General features: G+C 37.9%; 1 protein-coding gene across 1 annotated transcript in view; it reads left to right on the top strand.

Moving 5' to 3' along the window:
- The window catches only part of Nasp (Nuclear autoantigenic sperm protein), a 94,644-nt gene that overhangs the window by 19,995 nt on the left and 55,715 nt on the right, over positions 1 to 18,934 (top strand). Inside the window, exon 2 of the mRNA XM_089102188.1 lies at positions 3,770 to 3,987. Coding sequence (XP_088958314.1) covers positions 3,770 to 3,987 — 218 coding nt within the window. The remainder of the gene's footprint in view (positions 1 to 3,769; positions 3,988 to 18,934) is intronic.

Raw genomic sequence — 18,934 nt, 5'->3', positions numbered from 1 at the left:
TGGTTTGCTGTGTTGATCTGATATGGAGTTTTTTTGTTCAAAGTTGCTGTGGAATTGTGCACCCCCACACATAAATTAATGTGCTCAAACAAATCAACCCAGTAACATGAATCATAATAACAATAGTCTATACTAACCATTTATTTTGCATGGACTGCATTTATCTTTAGGGAAAATTGTGCCACTATGTAGCATTATGACCAGTGAAATGGGAGACTACATTAATGGATTTTTGATAATCCTCAAGTCAAAAGGCTGTCTTGTCATTCTCTCTTGATAGTATTTTGGCTTTTTTCAGTCCGACATCGTTTTAGTGTGCAACATAGTGCAAAACGCTGGTTTGCTGTGGTATGATCTCTTTTATCACTTCGAAAGAGCACTGAAATTTTATATTTCTATTTAAATGAACACTTTCTTGATAGTATGTGACCTCTGGTTCAATAGAATCATCCAATGGTGGAAAAATGTATCTGTTTAATCTGTAACCAACTTTCTCCGAAAAAATATAAAATTTGGATTTTCCTATAGAACTTGAAACCTCCTGGAATGGGCTCTTTAATATGCTAAATATGAGGGTGCAGCTTTTATTCAAACTGTAGCCTACTCATATGAGAGAGATTTTTCTCCCTTTTTCTAAAATCACAAAAATGTTCTCAAGCTCATTACTTTTGATCGGGAATATTAAACTTACTGAACTCTGAATATTTCGAATCTCATTGAAATTTCTGTTTTTAGAGTTTTGGTTACTGTTAACATGCATAACTGCTTGAAAGAACTTGTTGAAAAAAAACTTGATTGTAAGAAGGCTAATCATTCTAATTGACATAAACATTTTTTTTCTGAAAAATGCTGACAACTTCTAAATTTTATATAAAGCGTTTGTTGAGTCCCCAAAAATTAGGTAGGTATGATGTTTAACTATTGGACGAGGCTATTATTTTTTTACTGTCAAGTGTGTATTTTGGCAAGACATTTTTTTAAACTTTTTTTTAGCAATTATTTTCATAGCATATCTGATCTTCTGTTTTGGAAAGAACAATAAAAAAAAACAACATGAAATAGTGCTATACTAATTAAGACCTAGAGATAGAGAGATTGGGAGGAAGGAAATTAGCCCCTCCTGCCAGTACCTATGGGGGGCCATAGAAACTTGGAGGTGGATTAAAATTGTTGTAAATTGAACTTTCTAGTGTCCTGTTCATGGGACAGAAACAATAGGACGGGACTTTGTACCTCCTCCAGTGTCAAATATGCCCTCCCGCCAGGCAACCCTGTCTACTCCAGTTGCACTAGGTCAACAGTTTTAGATGACCATTTTGATCAGAACAGTCCAAAGATCTAATAAGTGCAACTCTAAAATTGATGTAACCCCTGCAGCCCAAAGGGAAATGGTTCAAAACTAAATAATCTACTCATTGTTCACTGATAGGTTTTAGCAGAAAGGGTGGGCATGGCTGGTATTGGCATGGGGATATTTTCTAAGCCAAATTTTCCCAGAGCTTCTCAAGGGTACGCTCCTGAAATGAGTCATGTACCTGAGCACATCAAAAGTTTTCATGTGCACCAAAGTTTGCAAAACATGTTATCTGTGGTGTATCAGGAACAGTTTGGGCATCAAATTAAAACTTTCAGAGAATGGGGGCATGGGAGTTTGAAGGGGGGGGGGGGGTGAGAGGACTTTGTGGATTTGGAAGAGGGTGACCAGATAATCTTTTGTTGCTAACTGGTTACACGTTTTTGGGCTATAAGATCCCGTGGAACTTTTTTTGGGAGGAAATGCTGAGGTTTGTCAAAATACTGCATCTGCATTATTTTGGAATTTCAAGTGTTGGCGTCTAAACAAAGCTTCTGAATGATAGTCTCCCATGATGGTTGAAACATTCCAGGTTAACAGATTTCGTTGAAAATATATAAAAAACTCAGAAAAGTGCATTGTCAATCTTATTATTGTTTTGAAACCTACATTCGTTAACCCCCATGGCTAAAGGGACTCTGATCACAAAAAAGGTGGGGACCATAGCCCGCAGTCCCGAAGAAAATGAGAGAGACAGCTTTTTTTTGTATTTGCTTGAAACTTATATCCGTCTTTGAGCCATGAGGGCTTTGGAGCACAAATCTGTATGCTTAATATCGATTATTTCTTTATGTCTGTTTTTTTTACGGATTCCTTTAGTATATAAAAAATTTTAATATCAAGTTACATTGTAATCTGTTAAATCACAAAAAGCATAGTAGTCAATTGAACAAATATTGCTTGCTGTTACCTCAGCCCTATTGCAAGTACAGTAACTTGCTCTTGATAGCTTACATGCAACTCCCATCACCATCCACACATATCAAAGGCCTTACAACAGCCTTATAAACTTGTTCTCCTGAGATTTTTTAGAAGATTTTGCGAAGCTTCAGTCATCTAGAGGCAAAATTTTCTCATTTTCATAGCAAGTTTTGATCATTCTCTAAGAAACAGTCCAAGTAATGTCAAATTTTGGCTTTGGGAATCTACGAGTGGATAGATTGGAAAGTATTGAGTACAATAAGCATCCTGTCCTTTCAGTGCAAGTTACAGCTGCAGGCTTGTAAAAAATTCCGTGTTTTTGGGAAAAAACCTTTTCAACATATTTTTCAATCTAAAGCAAATTTATAAATACAGTTCAGCAGATGAGTAAAACTGATTCTCAGCTATCGACTGAAATCGAAATTGTTCTTTCACGTCGAAATATTACTGTATACTGGGAGAAAAATACCATACCAAAAGCTTGCAAAAGGAACATATTCATAATAGCAAATGTTGTTTTTAAATATCAAAGTTCTTTGAGAATAACGGTGATGATGGGGGTGGCAGCCTCTTTCATAGATGTTATTCTATCCTGTAGTCTTTTGTAAATGAGCCGAATTCAGCCTTTTATTTTCAGAGTGTTGTTACAAGCAACTGACACTTTAGCATAAAGAGTTGAGGGGGCAGGTTTAGCTCTCCCTCATTTAACATTTAGTTAGATGAGGGGACATTTAGCTTAACTCTGAATATAATAGTAAGAACAAACATAAATAAAAAAAAACAGCTTTTTCTCAAAAGAAAGTAAAGAATGGTGTTGAAATTTGGAATCCAAAGTCAATATTGTATGTACAAGGCGGAGGGGGGCTAAAATTCCTTCAAGACTCTTTATGCTAAAGATTCAATTTTTTCAATACTTAAGAAACATGATACAAAGTTCAAAGCTTGTATCATAATGCTTTGAGGCCATTTTGTTGCTCATTTAGTTGTATTTGATTAAAAAAAAGAAAAAGGAAAAAAACTGATCAAGCTTGAGCATTAAGAGCAGCAGACTAGAGGGGGAAGCCCCCCTAATATTTAAGGGGCATATCTGTTAGTTTCGAATTCCTACATTGTTCTTTACTTTCTTTTGAAAAACACTAGTTTTTTTTATTTATTTAGTAATGTATAGAAGTCAAGGTATTAGGGTTGCTAAAAATATAGAAATGTTATCATTGCTTGCATGGGCCCTCTTGACTTACACACACAAGCGTATGTCTATATATATATATATATATATATATATATATATATATATATATATATATATATATATATATATATATATATATATATATATATATATATATATATATATATATATATATATATATATTATTTATACTTATATGTATGTACTCAAGGAGGGTGTTAAACCCCACCTCCACCATTATGTGCTGTGATATTGCAGCCTAATTCCATTTATGCAAAGACTAAAATCAAATATCATATTTCCAGTGAAGATTTACAAAGAGCTTATGAATTGGAAAGTGTTGGGAAGAAGAATTTACTATCAGAAAATTATGCAGATGCAGTTGCTGATCTGAGTGAAGCATGTCAAATATTTTCGGAACTATTTGGTGATTTATCTGAAAAATGTGCTAGTGTCCAATTTGCATATGGAAGCGCATTACTTGGGCTTGCAAGGGAAGAAAGTGCTGTACTTGCTAATGAAGGTATTTTATGCAATACATTTTCAGACTTAAAAACAAGTTTTCATATAGAGGACTCAATATCTAAAGTAATTAATTTAAAAAATATGTTTTCCGAAAAAGAGGCTTTGCAGAGAAAAATAAAGTATCATATTAACACCTAAGATGAGCAGAAATAAGAGTTGTATTAATGATTCAAACTTAAAATGAACAGAAACTACTATCAAACAGTTCGTGGTAACGAACTGTAAGTAAGGAGCGGCCCGGCTCAATGGTAACCAAAACTCTAGAAAACGGGTTTTTGATACCAATAGAAACATCAAAAGAATCAAATTTCAATGCTGAATTAAAATATATAACTTTCATCAAGTTTAGTCATACGCATCAAAAGTTACGCACCTGAGAAAATTTGGCTGATTTTCGAAAAAAGGGGGAAAGACCCCCTAAAAGCTATATAACCTTAATGAAAATCACACCATCATATTCAGCGTATCAGAGAACCCTACTGCAGAGGTTTCAATCTCCTATTTACAAAAATATGGAATTTTGTATTTTTTGCCAGAAGAAAGATCACGGATGCGTGTTTATTTGTTTTTTCGTTGTTTTTTTTTTTCCACATGGGTGATCGTATCGACACAGTGGTCCTAGAATATCGTGGGAGGACTCATTGGAATGGAAATTAAAAGTTCTAGTGCCCTCTTTAAGTGACCAAAAAAATGGAGGGCAACTAAGCCCCCTCCCCCACTCATTTTTTTCGCAAAGTCACCTGATCAAAATTTTGAGATAGCCATTTTGTTCAGCATGGTTGAAAATATGATAACTATGTCCTTTAGGATGAATTAATCCCCCGAAGTCCCCGGGGGGAGGGCTGAAAGTTATGAACTTTACCCAATGTTAACATATAGTATTGGTTATTAGGAAGTATACAGACGTTTTCAGGGGGGATTTTTTCTGGTAGTCGGGAGGCTGATTGGTCGGGGGTTGTGTGGGAGGATATTTCCATGCAGGAAGTGTTCAGGTGGGAAAGTGTCTTGCTATGAAGGGGGCGTCGGATTTCCCAGCATTATTTAAAAAAAAAGATCAGAAACTAAATATAAAAAAACAAGTTTCCCAACTGAAAATAAGGAGTAACATCAAAACTTAAAACGAACAGAAAATATTACGTGTATGATTGGGTTCACCCCCTAGCCAATACCTCGCTCTTTAAGCCAAAGATTTTTTAGTACTTTCATAAGAGCTATTTATTCTAAATAACGGCCTTTGTGAATAAGTGGTCATTTTTAAAGAATTGGAACAAAATTGGAACTTTAGCTTAAAGAGCGAGGTATTGACTAGGGGCCGAGCCCCCTAATATATCTATTAAAAATATATGAACACAAATATTCTCCACGTATGAAAGTTAATAAGCGACGTGGTTATATTTATAACAGAAAATATCGCAATTAAATTCAAAGAAGTTCCACGAAAGCCGTTTAGTCAGGTACAAGTAAAATTAATATAAAATCTCGTTTCTGATAATTCATATACAATGAACCAATAATGAATACAACCAGATTTGTTTCCTTAATTCTTTGTCTTAAATGACACTTCTTGCTCCTGACCTTTGAATTGAGATGTCTTTGTGGCCTAAAATAATAAAGCAGAACAGCATAAAAAAAAAGAAAAAAAAAAAAAGAGTTTTGTGTTAAGAATCAATGTAACCATATTTGTCTTCCAAAATCTATTGTCTTCGTAAAAATGTCCTTGGTCCAGTTTGCTTACTTGAAAGTTTCACACTAGTTGGAGGAAAACAATGTCTAGTCCATTTGGGGTTTCACAAGTCATCACAACCCATTTTTCTCTTTTTGTCTTCGGTTCGTTTGATCCAATATACATGCCCAGTAAGTTACTTGCCGATCAGAGAAAAACTAATTGGAGCCACTGGCGATCCAGGTGGGGACCCGGCCCCACCAGGGTTTTTTCTGGCGCCCTCAATACTTGTTCTTTTTTCTGTTTTTCATTCTTTTTAAAATAAATTGGTCTATTTGGTCAATTGGCGCCCTTGTCACATTGCCCCCTCCCCAAGATTTTGCTTATTGGCGCCCTTGTCATATTCCCCCCTCAAGATTTTCTCTATATCCGCCCCTGATTGGAGCCCATTTTGGGCGTCAGAAGTCAGAGCAACATTTTTTCAGCACAGGCTTGTCTTCATTGACGTCCCCTGTCTTTGTCATTCCATGCAAGTCTAAACCGATCTGAGACAACAAAATTTGTTGGCCAGACTTTAGGGACAAAATGTCGACTCGACCAATGCTCAAAATAATACATGTCTTCATTCAGGTCTAGTTGACCCTGTCAACATACCCTGTATGTTACAAGACTAATAGAGATAAGCAAAATTTGGGTCCATTTTTGGGTATCGCCAGCATAGATTAGTTCCGAATTTATTTTCTATTCCAAAATTTAAGGCCCCGTTTTTGTTTGTCCCAAAGCTTTTAGTCATTTGGTCTGATTATGCTGTTTTGATAATCTGGATATGTAGTTTCTTATGATTTACTTTTGCCCCTACTTCTATGTAAAAATTCGAGGCCTGCTTGTCCTTCCCCCCCAGTATCTTTGGAAAATTTCAGTTCGATCCCCCAAGCCATTCCTGAGATAATGCGAATACGCTATTTTTATAACCTGGGTGCGGATAGTTTCTTTTGATATACATCATTACTTCACCAGGGTTCTAGTTCAACAGGGGATCTAGTTCTAGTTAAAGTTTTAATACAATAAAATTGGGGCTACGAGAGAGAGCAGGTGAGCAGGAGAGCAGGTAGGGAAGTAGTGGGAACTAGAACTTTCAATTTCCACCCAGTTTCCCCCATCTTCCCTATACAAGGTGGTCGGTAAAAAATTTCTTGGCCCTTTGTTGGGCCTGGTTTTAGTTGAACCAAGTTTTTCTCTATTTTTCTTTCTGTATTAAGGTTTCACTAGCACACGGACTTAAAGGTATCAGTTTCAAGCTGATTTTGAATATGTATGCTGCCTTATTTTCGTAATGGAAAGCATGCCTTACTTATGGGTATAAGCTTCAAGAAGAACAGGGACAAAGGGTTTTGGGTGGATTTATGAGCCCTCCCCCTAACCCTGCCTATTACAAAACGTTTGATCTTTCTGACCCAGAGAACAATTCTTCATAGTTTATTTATACTTGTAGTGAGACCATGCGATTCCGCCTCACCCGACATCTGAACAAAGCTTCTGAATTATAGTCTCCCACGATGGTCGGTCTTGTGTCAAACCTTTGGCGAACCTCAATAGCATTTGTTTCATCTGTAGCCAAATTTTCGAAAACCTTCAACTGGCTCCATATCTTGTTTAATTAAAATCCACCAGTTCTTTAACTGCCCTTTGTCTTCTACGCATTGTTGGTAAGGTTTGAGCAAGAAGTATTTGTTTAATGGGGGGATTGTCAGGGCGACGTAAAGCGTGTCTAAGCTAGCGAAGCTATGAAACTTAAACGTCACAATCGTCTTCTGACGAATCAGAGAACGATTCCTGAAAACTAGTGCTTTTTTTAATAGTCGAAAGTTATTGGAGGGCAACTAGCCCCCCCCCCCCCCAAGCCCATCATTCCCCCAAACACATCCAATCAAAATTTTGAGATAGCCATTTTGTTCAGCGCACTCGATTTCCCCCTAGAAAATTTGTTTTTGAGGAGGAAACTCCCCCACAAACCCTCAGGGCAAGGGTTTTAAGTTTTCCCCTGGGGGCATGTAAGGTTTTTATAGAATGCGTTGTCGTAGAAACTTCAAAACAGGCTCATTCGATTGGAAATTCAAAGGGCTAGTACTCTTTTTAATAGTTGAAAGTGATTGGAGGGCAACTGGCCCCCCACGCCCATCATTCCCCCAAACACATCCAAACAAAATTTTGAGATAGCCATTTTGTTCAGCGTAGTTGATTTCCAGATTGAAAATATGTTTTTGAGGAGGATACTCCCCCAAAACCCCCAGGGCAAGGGTTTTAAGTTATGCCCTGGGGGCATATAAGGTATAGAAGGCGTTGTCTTAGAAACTTCAAAACAGGCTCATTCGTTTGGAAATTCAATGGGCTTGTACCCTTTTTATTAGTCGAAAGTTATTGGAGGGAAAATAGCCCCCCCCCCCCACGCCCATCATTCCCCCAAACACAGCCCACCAAAATTGTGAGATAGGCATTTTGTTCAGCGTAGTTGATTTCCAGCTATAAAATATATTTTTGAGGAGGACACTCCCCCACATCCCTCAGGGCAAGGGTTTTAAGCTATGCCCTCGGGGCATATAAGGTTTTTATAGAAGGCGTTGCTGTAGAAACTTCAAAACAGGCTCATTCGATTGGAAATTCAAAGGGCTAGTACCCTTTCTAATTGTCGAAAGTTATTGGAGGGCAACTAGCCCCCCCCTACGCCCCTCACGCCCATAATCCCCCCAAACACATCCAATCAACATCTTGAGATAGCCATTTTGTTCAGCGTAGTTGATTTCCAGATAGAAAAACATGTTTTTGAGGTATTTTGAGATAATTTTGAGATACCTATTTTATTCAATTTAGTTTTTAGTTCTGGAAATTAGGTCTTTGTGGATGACAACTCCCCCCCCCCCACAGCCCTCAGGGAAAGGGTTGTATATTGTGCCCTGGGGGCATATAAGGTTTTTATATGCCACATAGTAAAGAACGATGTGGTCACAATGTTTTTTTTTCTCCATACCCGGGCACTTCGTATCGAAGGAGTTGCCGTAGAAACTTCGAAAAGGACTCATTCGATCGGAAATTGGAGTGGCTAGTGCTCTTTTTAATAGTCGAAAGTTATTGGTAGGCAACTTACCGTCACCGCCCCCCCCACAATCCCCTCACCCCATCCACACGAAAATGTAAGATAGCCATTTTGTTAAGCGTAGTTGATTTCCAGATAGAAAATTTGTTTTTGAGGAGGACACTCCCCCACAACCCTCGGGGCAAGGGTTTTAAGTTATGCCCTGAGGGCATATAAGGTTTTTATATGCCACATAGTAAAGAACGATGTGGTCACAATGTTTTTTTTTCTCCATACCCGGGCACTTCGTATCGAAGGAGTTGTCGTAGAAACTTCTAAAAGGACTCATTCAATTGGAAATTGGATTTGCTTGTTCCCTTTTTAATAGTAGAAAGTTATGGGAGGGCAACTCGCCCCCCCCCCACGCCCATCCGGTCCCCCAACACATCGGCACCCACTTTTGTGATAGCCATTTTGTTACGCGGAGGTGTTTTCCAGATAGAAAATATCTTTTTGAGGAGGACACTCCCCCACAACCCTCGGGGCAAGGGTTTTAAGTTATGCCCTGAGGGCATATAAGATCAATTTTGACGCAATGTACAGTTTATTATTATTATTTTTTTTTAAAGCAGGGCACTTCATATAGAAGGGATCGTGGTAGAGACTTCAAAAGGGGTTCATTCGATTGGAAATCGAGAGTTTTAGTGCCCTTTCTAATAGTCGAACGGGTTTGGAGGGCAACTAGCCCCCCCTCACGCCAATCATTCCCCCAAACACATCCAATCGAAATTTTGAGATAGCCATTTTGTTCAGCGTAGTTGATTTCCAAATAGTAAATGTATTTTTGAGGAGGACACTCTCCCACAACCCTTACGGCAAGGGTGTTAAGTTATGCCCTTGGGGTATATAAGGTTTTTACAGAAGGCGTTGTCGTAGAAACTTCAAAACAGGCTCAATCGATTGGAAATTCAAAGAGCTAGGGCCCTTTCTAATAGTCGAAAGTGATTGGAGGGCAACTAGCCCCCCCCGTGCCCATCGTTCCCCCAAACACATCCAATCAAAATTTTGAGATAGCAATTTTGTTCAGCGTAGTTGATTTCTTTAAAGAAAATGTGTTTTTGAGGAGGAGACTCCCCCACAACCCTCAGAGCAAGGGTTTTAAGTTATGCCCTGGGGGCATATAAGGTTTTTATAGAAGGCGTTGTCGTAGAAACTTCAAAAAAACCTCACTCGATTGGAAATTCAAAGGGCTAGTGCCCTATTCCATAGTCAAAAGTTATTAGAGGGCACCTAGCCCCCCCCCCACGCCCATCGGCCCTCCCAACAAATTCATCTAAAATTGTGATATAACTATCATGTTCAACGTAGTTTATTGACAGACAGATTATAAGTTTTTAAGGAGGACACTTCCCCACAATCCTCATCGCAAGGAATTTAAGTTATGCCCTGGGGGCATATAAGGTTTTTATAGAAGACGTGGTTGTAAAAACTTCAAAACAGGCTCATTCGATTGGAAATTCAAAGGGCTAGTACCCTTTTTATTAGTCGAAAGTTATTGGAGGGCAACTAGCCCCCCCCCCTCACGCCCATCATTCCCCCAAACACATCCAATCAACATTTTGAGATAGCCATTTTGTTCAGCGTAGTTGATTTCCAGGTAGAAAAACATGTTTTTGAGGTATTTTGAGATAATTTTGAGATAGCTATTTTATTCAGTTTAGTTTTTAGTTCTGGAAATTAGGTCTTTGTGGATGACAACCCCCCCCCCCCCCCACAGCCCTCAGGGAAAGGGTTGTATGTTGTGCCCTGGGGGCATATAAGGTTTTTATATACCACATAGTAAAGAACGATGTGGTCACAATGTTTTTTTTTTCTCCATACCCGGCCACTTCGTATGGAAGGAGTTGCCATAGAAACTTCGAAAAGGGCTCATTCGATTGGAAATTGGAGTGGCTAGTACCCTTTTTAATAGTCAAAAGTGATTGGAGGGTCACTAGCGCCCCCCCCCCCCCCACACACACGCCCATCATTCCCCCAAACACATCCAATCAAAATTTTGAGATAGCCATTTTGTTCAGCGTTGTTGATTTCCAGATAGAAAATATGTTTTTGAGGAGGACACTCCCCCACAACCCTCAGGGCAAGGGTTTTAAGTTATGCCCTGAGGTTATATAAGATCAATTTTGACACAATGTACAGTTTATTATTTTTTTTCTTTAAAGCAGGGCACTTCATATAGAAGGGATCGTCGTAGAGACTTCAAAAGGGGTTCATTCGATTGGAAATCGAGAGTTTTAGTGCCCTTTTTAATAGTCGAACCGGCTTGGAGGGCAGCTAGCCCTCCCTCACGCCAATCATTCCCCCAAACACATCCAATCGAAATTTTGAGATAGCCATTTTGTTCACCGTAGTTGATTTCCAGATAAAAAATGTGTTTTTGAGGAGGAAACTCCCCCAAGACCCTCAAGGCAAAGGTTTTAATTTATGCCCTTGGGCTATATAAGGTTTTTATAGAAGGCGTTGTGATAGAAACTTCAAAACAGGCTCATTCGATTGGAAATTCAAAGGGCTAGTGCCCTTTTTATTAGTCGAAAGTGATAGGAGGGCAACTAGCCCCCCCCCCCACGCCCATCATTCCCCCAAACACATCTAATCAAAATTGTGAGATAGCCATTTTGTTCAGCGTAGTTGATTTCCAGATAGAAAATATGTTTTTCAGGAGGACACTCCCCCACAACCCTCCGGGCAAGGGTATTAAGCTATGCCCTGGGGGCATATATGGTTTTTATTGAAAGCGTTGGTATAGAAACTTTCGATAAGGCTATTTCGATTGGAATTTCATAAGAATATTGCCTTTACAATGGTCAAAAATCATTGAAGAGCCCCTCGCCCCCCCCCCATGGCTCTCATTGCCCAAAACACAACCAATTAAAATGGTGAGAAAGCCATTTTTTTCAGCGTAGTTGATTTCTAGATAGAAAATGTGTTTTTGAGGAGGAGACTCCCCACAACCCTCAGATCAAGGGTTATAAGTTATGCTCTTGGGGCATATAAGGTTTTTATAGAAGGCGTTGTCGTAGAAACTTCAAAAAATCCTCACTCGATTGGAAATTCAAAGGGATAGTGCTCTTTTTAATAGTCGAAAGTGATTGGAGGGCAACTAGCCCCCCCCCCACGCCCATCTGTCCCCCAAACACATCCAATCAAAATTGTGAGAGCCATTTTCTTCAGCATAGTTGATTTACATATAGAAAATATGATTTTAAGGAGGACACTCCCCCACAGCCCTCAGGGCAAGGGTTTTATGTTATGCCCAGGGGGCATATAATGTTTTTATAGAAGGAGTTGTTGTAGAAACTTCAAAAACAGCTCATTCGATTGGAAATATAAAGGGCTAGTGCCCTTTTTAATAGTCGAAAGTGATTGGAAGCAACTAGCTCCCCCCCCCCGCCCCTCATTCCCCCAAACACATATAATAAAAATTTTGCGATAGCCATTTTGTTCAGCGTAGTTGATTTATAAATAGAAAATATGTTTTTGAGGAGGATACTCTGCCAAAGCCCCCAGGGCAAGGGTTTTAAGTTATGCCCTGGGGCATATAAGGTTTTATAGAAGGCGTTGTCGTAGAAACTCCAGAAAAGGGCTCTTTCGATTTGAAATTCAAAGGGCTAGAGCCCTTTTTAATAGTCGAAAGTGATTAATAATACTTTTGTTGTTGTTGTTGTTTAGACCAGGGCACTTCGCATCGAAGCTGTTGTCGTGGGAACTTCGAAAGGGGCTCATTCGATTGAAAATAAAAAGGGCTGATGCCCTTTTCAATAGTCAAAAGAGGTTGAAGGGCAACTTATCCCCCTTCCACTCCCACCCTCCTATTTGCCCATTATGTTTAAAAACTAAATGTTGCCTTAATATTAAATTAAAATGCACTGTGATAATGCTAATTCCCTATTAGGCATCTCAGCAGTATCCCAAGAACGACTGAGGGTATTATATTCGAACTTTCGAGGCTACTTCTGCTCTTAAAATTTAACCAAATCAAAATAGTGGAAGTGTATCCAAGCTATCAAAGAAAGTAAACGGATTTTTTTTCGAATGGTATCAAGTTTTCCATTTCGGGTCAACTAGAGGAGGTATGAAACTAAGTTAAACAGTACTATTTGTGTCCAGATTATTAAAAGGGTGTATTTTGTTAAAAATTTCTGAAAATTTTTCTCCAGCATACAAATAGCAGGCCAAACTATAAAGTCTTAAAAACGAAAAGATTTAAGGTGTTATTTTCTTTTTACCTGAAAAGACTATGCCAATATAAAACAAACAGAAATTAATTAAAAAAAAACTTTTTCCACAAAATAAGTTTTTCAAAGAAAAGTAAAGAACTCCATTAAACCAAAAATGAGTAAAAATAAAATCAAATAATCTACCAAGCTCGAAACTACCACAAATCAACATCGATAAATAAATTAAATCCAAAACGATCTGAAATTACAATAATTAACCGAGTCAAACTCAAAACAAGCAGAGATTAACATAAGTTGGGCGCAAAACCCCTTTGCCTTCCCAAGGCCAGAACAAAATTTGTACTTTACTGTAAAAATACAAATGAATGTGCATTATCAGTTTAATATACATATACTGATATTTAGTAATCAAAATGCTAAAATCATTTGATTTATTAAAGTTATAGAAGTAAAAACATTTATATTAATGAAGACTGTGCCATTTATCGTACTGTTTGGAGAGACCTCAGGTTGAGTCCCTTTTTTTTGATAAAAATATCAAGAAAAGGTATGTTTTATTAGAAGTACAAAAAACCAGGTCTTTGTTTGAAATTTAGGTCCGAATTTTTATTCGGGGTTTAGTTGTGATACCTTTTGTACCAGGAAGACACAAATAACACATATACATAAATGTATCTACATTTAAACTGTTCATATATTTAAACTGTTCGTCTCGGTCATCCCGAGCTGTGATCCGCTTGAATGTATGCATATACATATGCCATTTTAAAGTTCTAATCAGCACCTGTCAAAGTCACTGAACCAATTTGTGTGTCGTAACATAGATCGTATCAAAATCACTTGAGTCAAAAAATTGCCAGGAATCAGAGGCAACGCTATAGCGTTGCCTATAGTAAAGGACATAAGGCTTCAATGTTTTATTATTGTTCTTTTCCCAGAGGCACTTCATATGGAAGGGGATGGTCGTATAAACTTCGGTAGGGGCTCATTCGATTGGAAATCAGGAGTTCTAGTGCCCATTTTAAGTCAAAAGTAATCGGATGGCAACTAGCCCCACCAGCCCTTTTTTGCTCAAATGCATCCGATAAAATTTTGAGAAAGATATTTTGTTCAAAATCATTCAAACATAACAAAAACTACGGGGTCGACACAACCCCCTAGAGACCGTGGGCAAGTCTTTCGGGTTATGCCCAGGGGCCACATAAGATTATATTGGGTGGTCATATAAACTTCAGAGGGGCTCACTTGATTGGAAATTGAAAAATTCTAGTTCTCTTTTTAAGACTCAAAGTGATGAGAGGGCATCTAGACCCCCACGCCCTCTTTTCCCAAAATACATCCAATCAAAATTTTGAGATATCCATTTTATTGAAAATAGTCCAAAGATCGGATATCAAAAACTTCAGGGTTGACACAACCGTCCAGAGCCTGGGGCATAGAATGTAAGTTATACCCTGGGGATATATATAGTTTTTATGGAAGAAGTGGTCGTATAAACTTCAGAGGGGGCTCAAATGATTAGGAATTGAAATTTTTAGTCCCTTTTTTAAGAGGCAAAAGTGATCGGAGGGCAGCTAGCCTCCACCCCATTTCCACGCCCTCACCTCCCCAAATTCATCCGATTAAACTTTGAGATAGTCATTTTTTCAAAATTTACCAAAGGTCATAATAACATGACCTAGGTTTATTCAACTCCCCAGAACCCGAGGGTAGGTGTTGTAAGTTATGCACTGGGGGCATTTACGATTTTTATAGAAGGGATGGTCGTATAAACTTCGAAGGGGTTAGTTCGATTGGAAATTGAAAGTTATGGTTCCCTTTTTGAGAGTCAAAAGAAGTATGGATGGCAACTAGCCCCCTTACCAGTAGATTGTATCTATGGAATTCCACGAGACGTATACACCTTTTCAAAGAGAGTGAGTATCCCCTCAAATGGTATACACTACAGTTTGACGTGCACATTGCAAAAGCGGGCAAACTTATAAAGTAATCAAACACGTTTTGAAACTATAGTTGAGATTGTATAACACAATCAAACTGTTTTTTTGCTATTGATATCAATTTCACAAGAATATGCAGTCCAGTTTCACGTGGGCATTTTAAAAAAGCTGGCAAACCTATAAAGTGGTCAAACATGTTATGAGAGTATAGTCGAGATTGTATAAGACAACCAGACTGGTTTTTGAGGCAACACCTATTTTTTAGCGCCAATCAGAGACAGCAGAGGTTACTCCATATACAATAACTTGATTGGTAATTGGATTTGAATAAAAGGAGTGATTTACATTGCAATTCATATTAGTAAGAGAATTGATTTCAGAGAGAATAGTTTATTTGAGAGGATATTAGTAGAAAAAACAAATGGAACATTGACACTATTAAAGGTTGATGATGAAGCCGGCAGCAGCAAAGATATACGAGTACCAAACGTGGCTGTAGAAATAACAGGAGGCTGTAGACTATACCTATAATGGAACGATTTTTATGCTAGATACTTAATATCATTAAGCAAATTTAAACTGGTGAAGCAACTATGCTTTGCTGTAAAACTGAATATTGTGCATACCGATAAACTCCCGGCAACATTTCGCGCTCTAGTGAAGTATATTGATGAAAACAAAATGCATCAGTGATTATTATTGTTGTAATTATGCTCAATAAAACTGTTTCTAAATCAAAGGTATTTTTCTTTCTATAGTAGACTAGCGTATATTCGTAGAGTAGAAAAAAATTCTTGTTAGTCTGAAGTTGGTTGTGAGAGTGTTAGGACTCTAAAAAATGGATAGATTTTTGAGAAAAGAGCGAATCATGGGGAATCTAGTGTATATGGAAAAATGTTTGATTCTAGATGATGATTTTCTAGAGCTGTCTATTCAAAGGAAGATATTTCTAAGGGAATGCTTGTCGATATAATGAAAACTGATTCTCCATCATTAGACTTATGCATGAAGCTTTTACATTGTGGTCCAAATGCATTTACACAATTTATTGATATATTAATCACGACACGGCAAAATGATATTGTGGATATGTTTTTAAACACTAGTTTAGAAATTTAGGACTTTTTTTTTCATGAGACAGATGGTGTTTAAGGGTGACTTACTCCTCTCTATCTATCCTACTCAATTTGTTGTTGTTGGTAGCTCAGTTTCACTGTGGCAGTGAGAGTGTCAACACATGAAAAAATGTTCCATACATGTCCGCTATGCATGTACACATTGGGCAGCTGGTCATCATGTGAGAATTGTACAATGACTGATGAGTGTGATGAAAAGTGCAGATTATGCAACCCGTGTAAATTGCATAGAAAATATGCTGTACAAATTAAAGGTTTTAATTCCTGTCTTGAAGGGGTGCGTGACTCATCCTAGAGGGCACCTATGCTCGAATTGCCACTATGATAAATGTAATCAGTGGGAGAATACATATCCTGGTATGATCGGAAAGAATCCTAAGCGTCATTTTAGTTTATTGCTAAGAGATTGGTATCGTCGTGGTTTTAGATTGTTTTGGGAGGAGGAACCGGGACAGCGATTCAACTGTTGGAACAACAAAAGAATTTGGTTTCTACGTCATCGCTGTGAAGACAATGAGTATTATGATTATAAGCCCACTGATTTTTATTTGGCTGTGACGGAATGTGATTCACCACTTGAGGACACTGTTTGTGACATTGTTTCAAATAAGCAAATTGAAACATGTGAATTCTACAGAATGAATGAGAATAGTATCATTGACTATACAAAGAGATATGACAAGAGTGAAGTTACACTCTATTGTAGAAAATGCGACCCTGACATCGCAGCACATCAGGACCAGTATACTGTGAATTTAGATAATATACTTACATTAGTTGTTATCGACAAATACCTATAGCTAGTAGAAGATGAAATCTAAAGAGTAGAAAAGTCGTTTTTATCATATACATACATTTTCCATTTATTAATAAACAATTTCACATACATTTTTAGAACATTTTATTCGTAGGGCACTAAAATCAATACTCAAAACGCTTGCAAGTATACTTTCCACTAGAAAGCCGTTCAATCGAGGTAAGTCAACGTGAATGTTGATAAATGGTTTTTTAGTATAGCCATGACATCTGAACATGAAAAGGAGTAGTGAATGAAAGCCACATGTCTTAGTCCATAAATCCTGTATTCTTCGCTGATTTTGAATAATAGTTTTCCCACTGCTTCCAATAAAGTTGCTGATGTATGGAGTGTAGAATTTATGTGATAGGCCAAGAGGATCAAAAAATTCCATATTCTTCGCTGTTTGAAAGATGCAAAGCCAATGACCATTCTTCAAAGTCGATTGATTGCTATTAACCATGGTTAAGGTATTTTTAACACTTAGAGTTTTTTTCTTAAAGTTTAATGGTATGCAGTAGGACTTGTATTGAGATATGTCTGAGTCCGTATTAAATATGCTGGTTGATTGACTCGAGTTCAATGTGCTAGGTCTAGCGGAACACTACCGTTGGTTTTGATTTCCCAATAGGTTTCAAATTGACTCAATGATATTAGCGTGATACTCTCAGTCAAAGCATCGGCAAATGTACACTCTAAATGTACATTCCCTGTTCGTACTATGCTCATATCCTGGTTCCCCAACAAGTCCAAAACAATTACGCAATGAATTTTTGAAAACATTGAATCGGTTATTCCATTTTCCAATTGTTGGGAGTCATGATCTAGGGATTGCATGGTCAACCCATACAGAGTTCTATAGGATTTTTTGTCAAATGATAGAGTGTACAGTTCAATACCATCCACTTTGCACATAAGGCTAGATAGACCGAAAAAATCAAAATCATGGGGGGATTCAGTCCAGGATCCAACGGCACTGCCACTCTTCACAAAGGCCAAAGCCAATTTCAATGGGATTTCTCCATTGATAAATGATGAATCGGTATAGCTACGAGAACCGGTGGCAATGTGACGTTGATAGGTGATCATACGGAGGATAAGAAACTGAATTTTGCGGCCATTGGCTCTTGGCTTATCTCCTGCAAATTACACAGAACCCATAATTTGCTGTTTTCGAAGGTGGAGAATTGCCAATGTGATAATGACATTGGCATCGGGTGCTGTAGGAAGTGTTTTTCTCAAAATGAAATTCGATGGGGCTAGTTGCAACTTTATGTCAATCTTGACATTGAGGGGTAACCATTGGGATATATTGAATATCTCATGATTTAATTTTCCAACCAGATGATACTCCTGGCTCACTGCAGTAGTCAACTTACCGTCAGTATCAACACCTGATCGATATTCATAGCCCAATGATTGTCCTCTCAACTCCTTATAAGTCTTTGGTATCATCATTATAAATTGTATGTAGCTTGCATAGTTGGATAAGTTATTGCTAGTGCTCACCAATGTTCTATTAATAAATACATTAATTTGTTTGAACAGGTTGTGTAGAATGCAGTTTTCGTAGGAGAGACCATCGGCAGCAGTTGGTGTTGTTTTATATGACTTTTTCTTTACCGCAACATTTAAATAAATAGATATTGCTGACATATCAATGAAATAGCCTTCATCAGAAAATATTGGAAAGTTTATATTTTCAGAGAGGGGTTTCTTGGGATGAAACTGGTCGTAGTGACCATACTTGAAACTAATATCAACATGTACAGCATTGAACAGACTCAGTGAGTAACTGAATGATGGATGTGATTCCTTATGAGGGAGATCAGTCATCTTAAGAGAAGAAAACCTTCTTTGATCCAATAATCTTTTTCTTTTTCTTCTTCTCATTATTGGGCTTCCTTGTTCTATTTTTCAAAGTCGTTGTTGATGTCTTTCGCTTCCCGCCTCGGTAGAGACTGATGAGTGAATGACGCGCACGCAGCATTTTCAATCCCTTCCCAGTTTGCTGAGATTTTAATTGCTCACCAACGGCTCTTGCTGAAGATCTAATATTTTCCTTAACACTCTCGTCGAAATTCTTACCCGACACCCAGTCC

The sequence above is a fragment of the Artemia sp. Qi Xiang Cuo genome, chromosome 16 (genome assembly GCF_049724085.1).
Source record: "Artemia sp. Qi Xiang Cuo chromosome 16, ASM4972408v1, whole genome shotgun sequence".
NCBI lineage: Eukaryota > Metazoa > Arthropoda > Branchiopoda > Anostraca > Artemiidae > Artemia > Artemia sp. Qi Xiang Cuo.
This window is presented reverse-complemented; position numbering and strand designations above follow the sequence as displayed.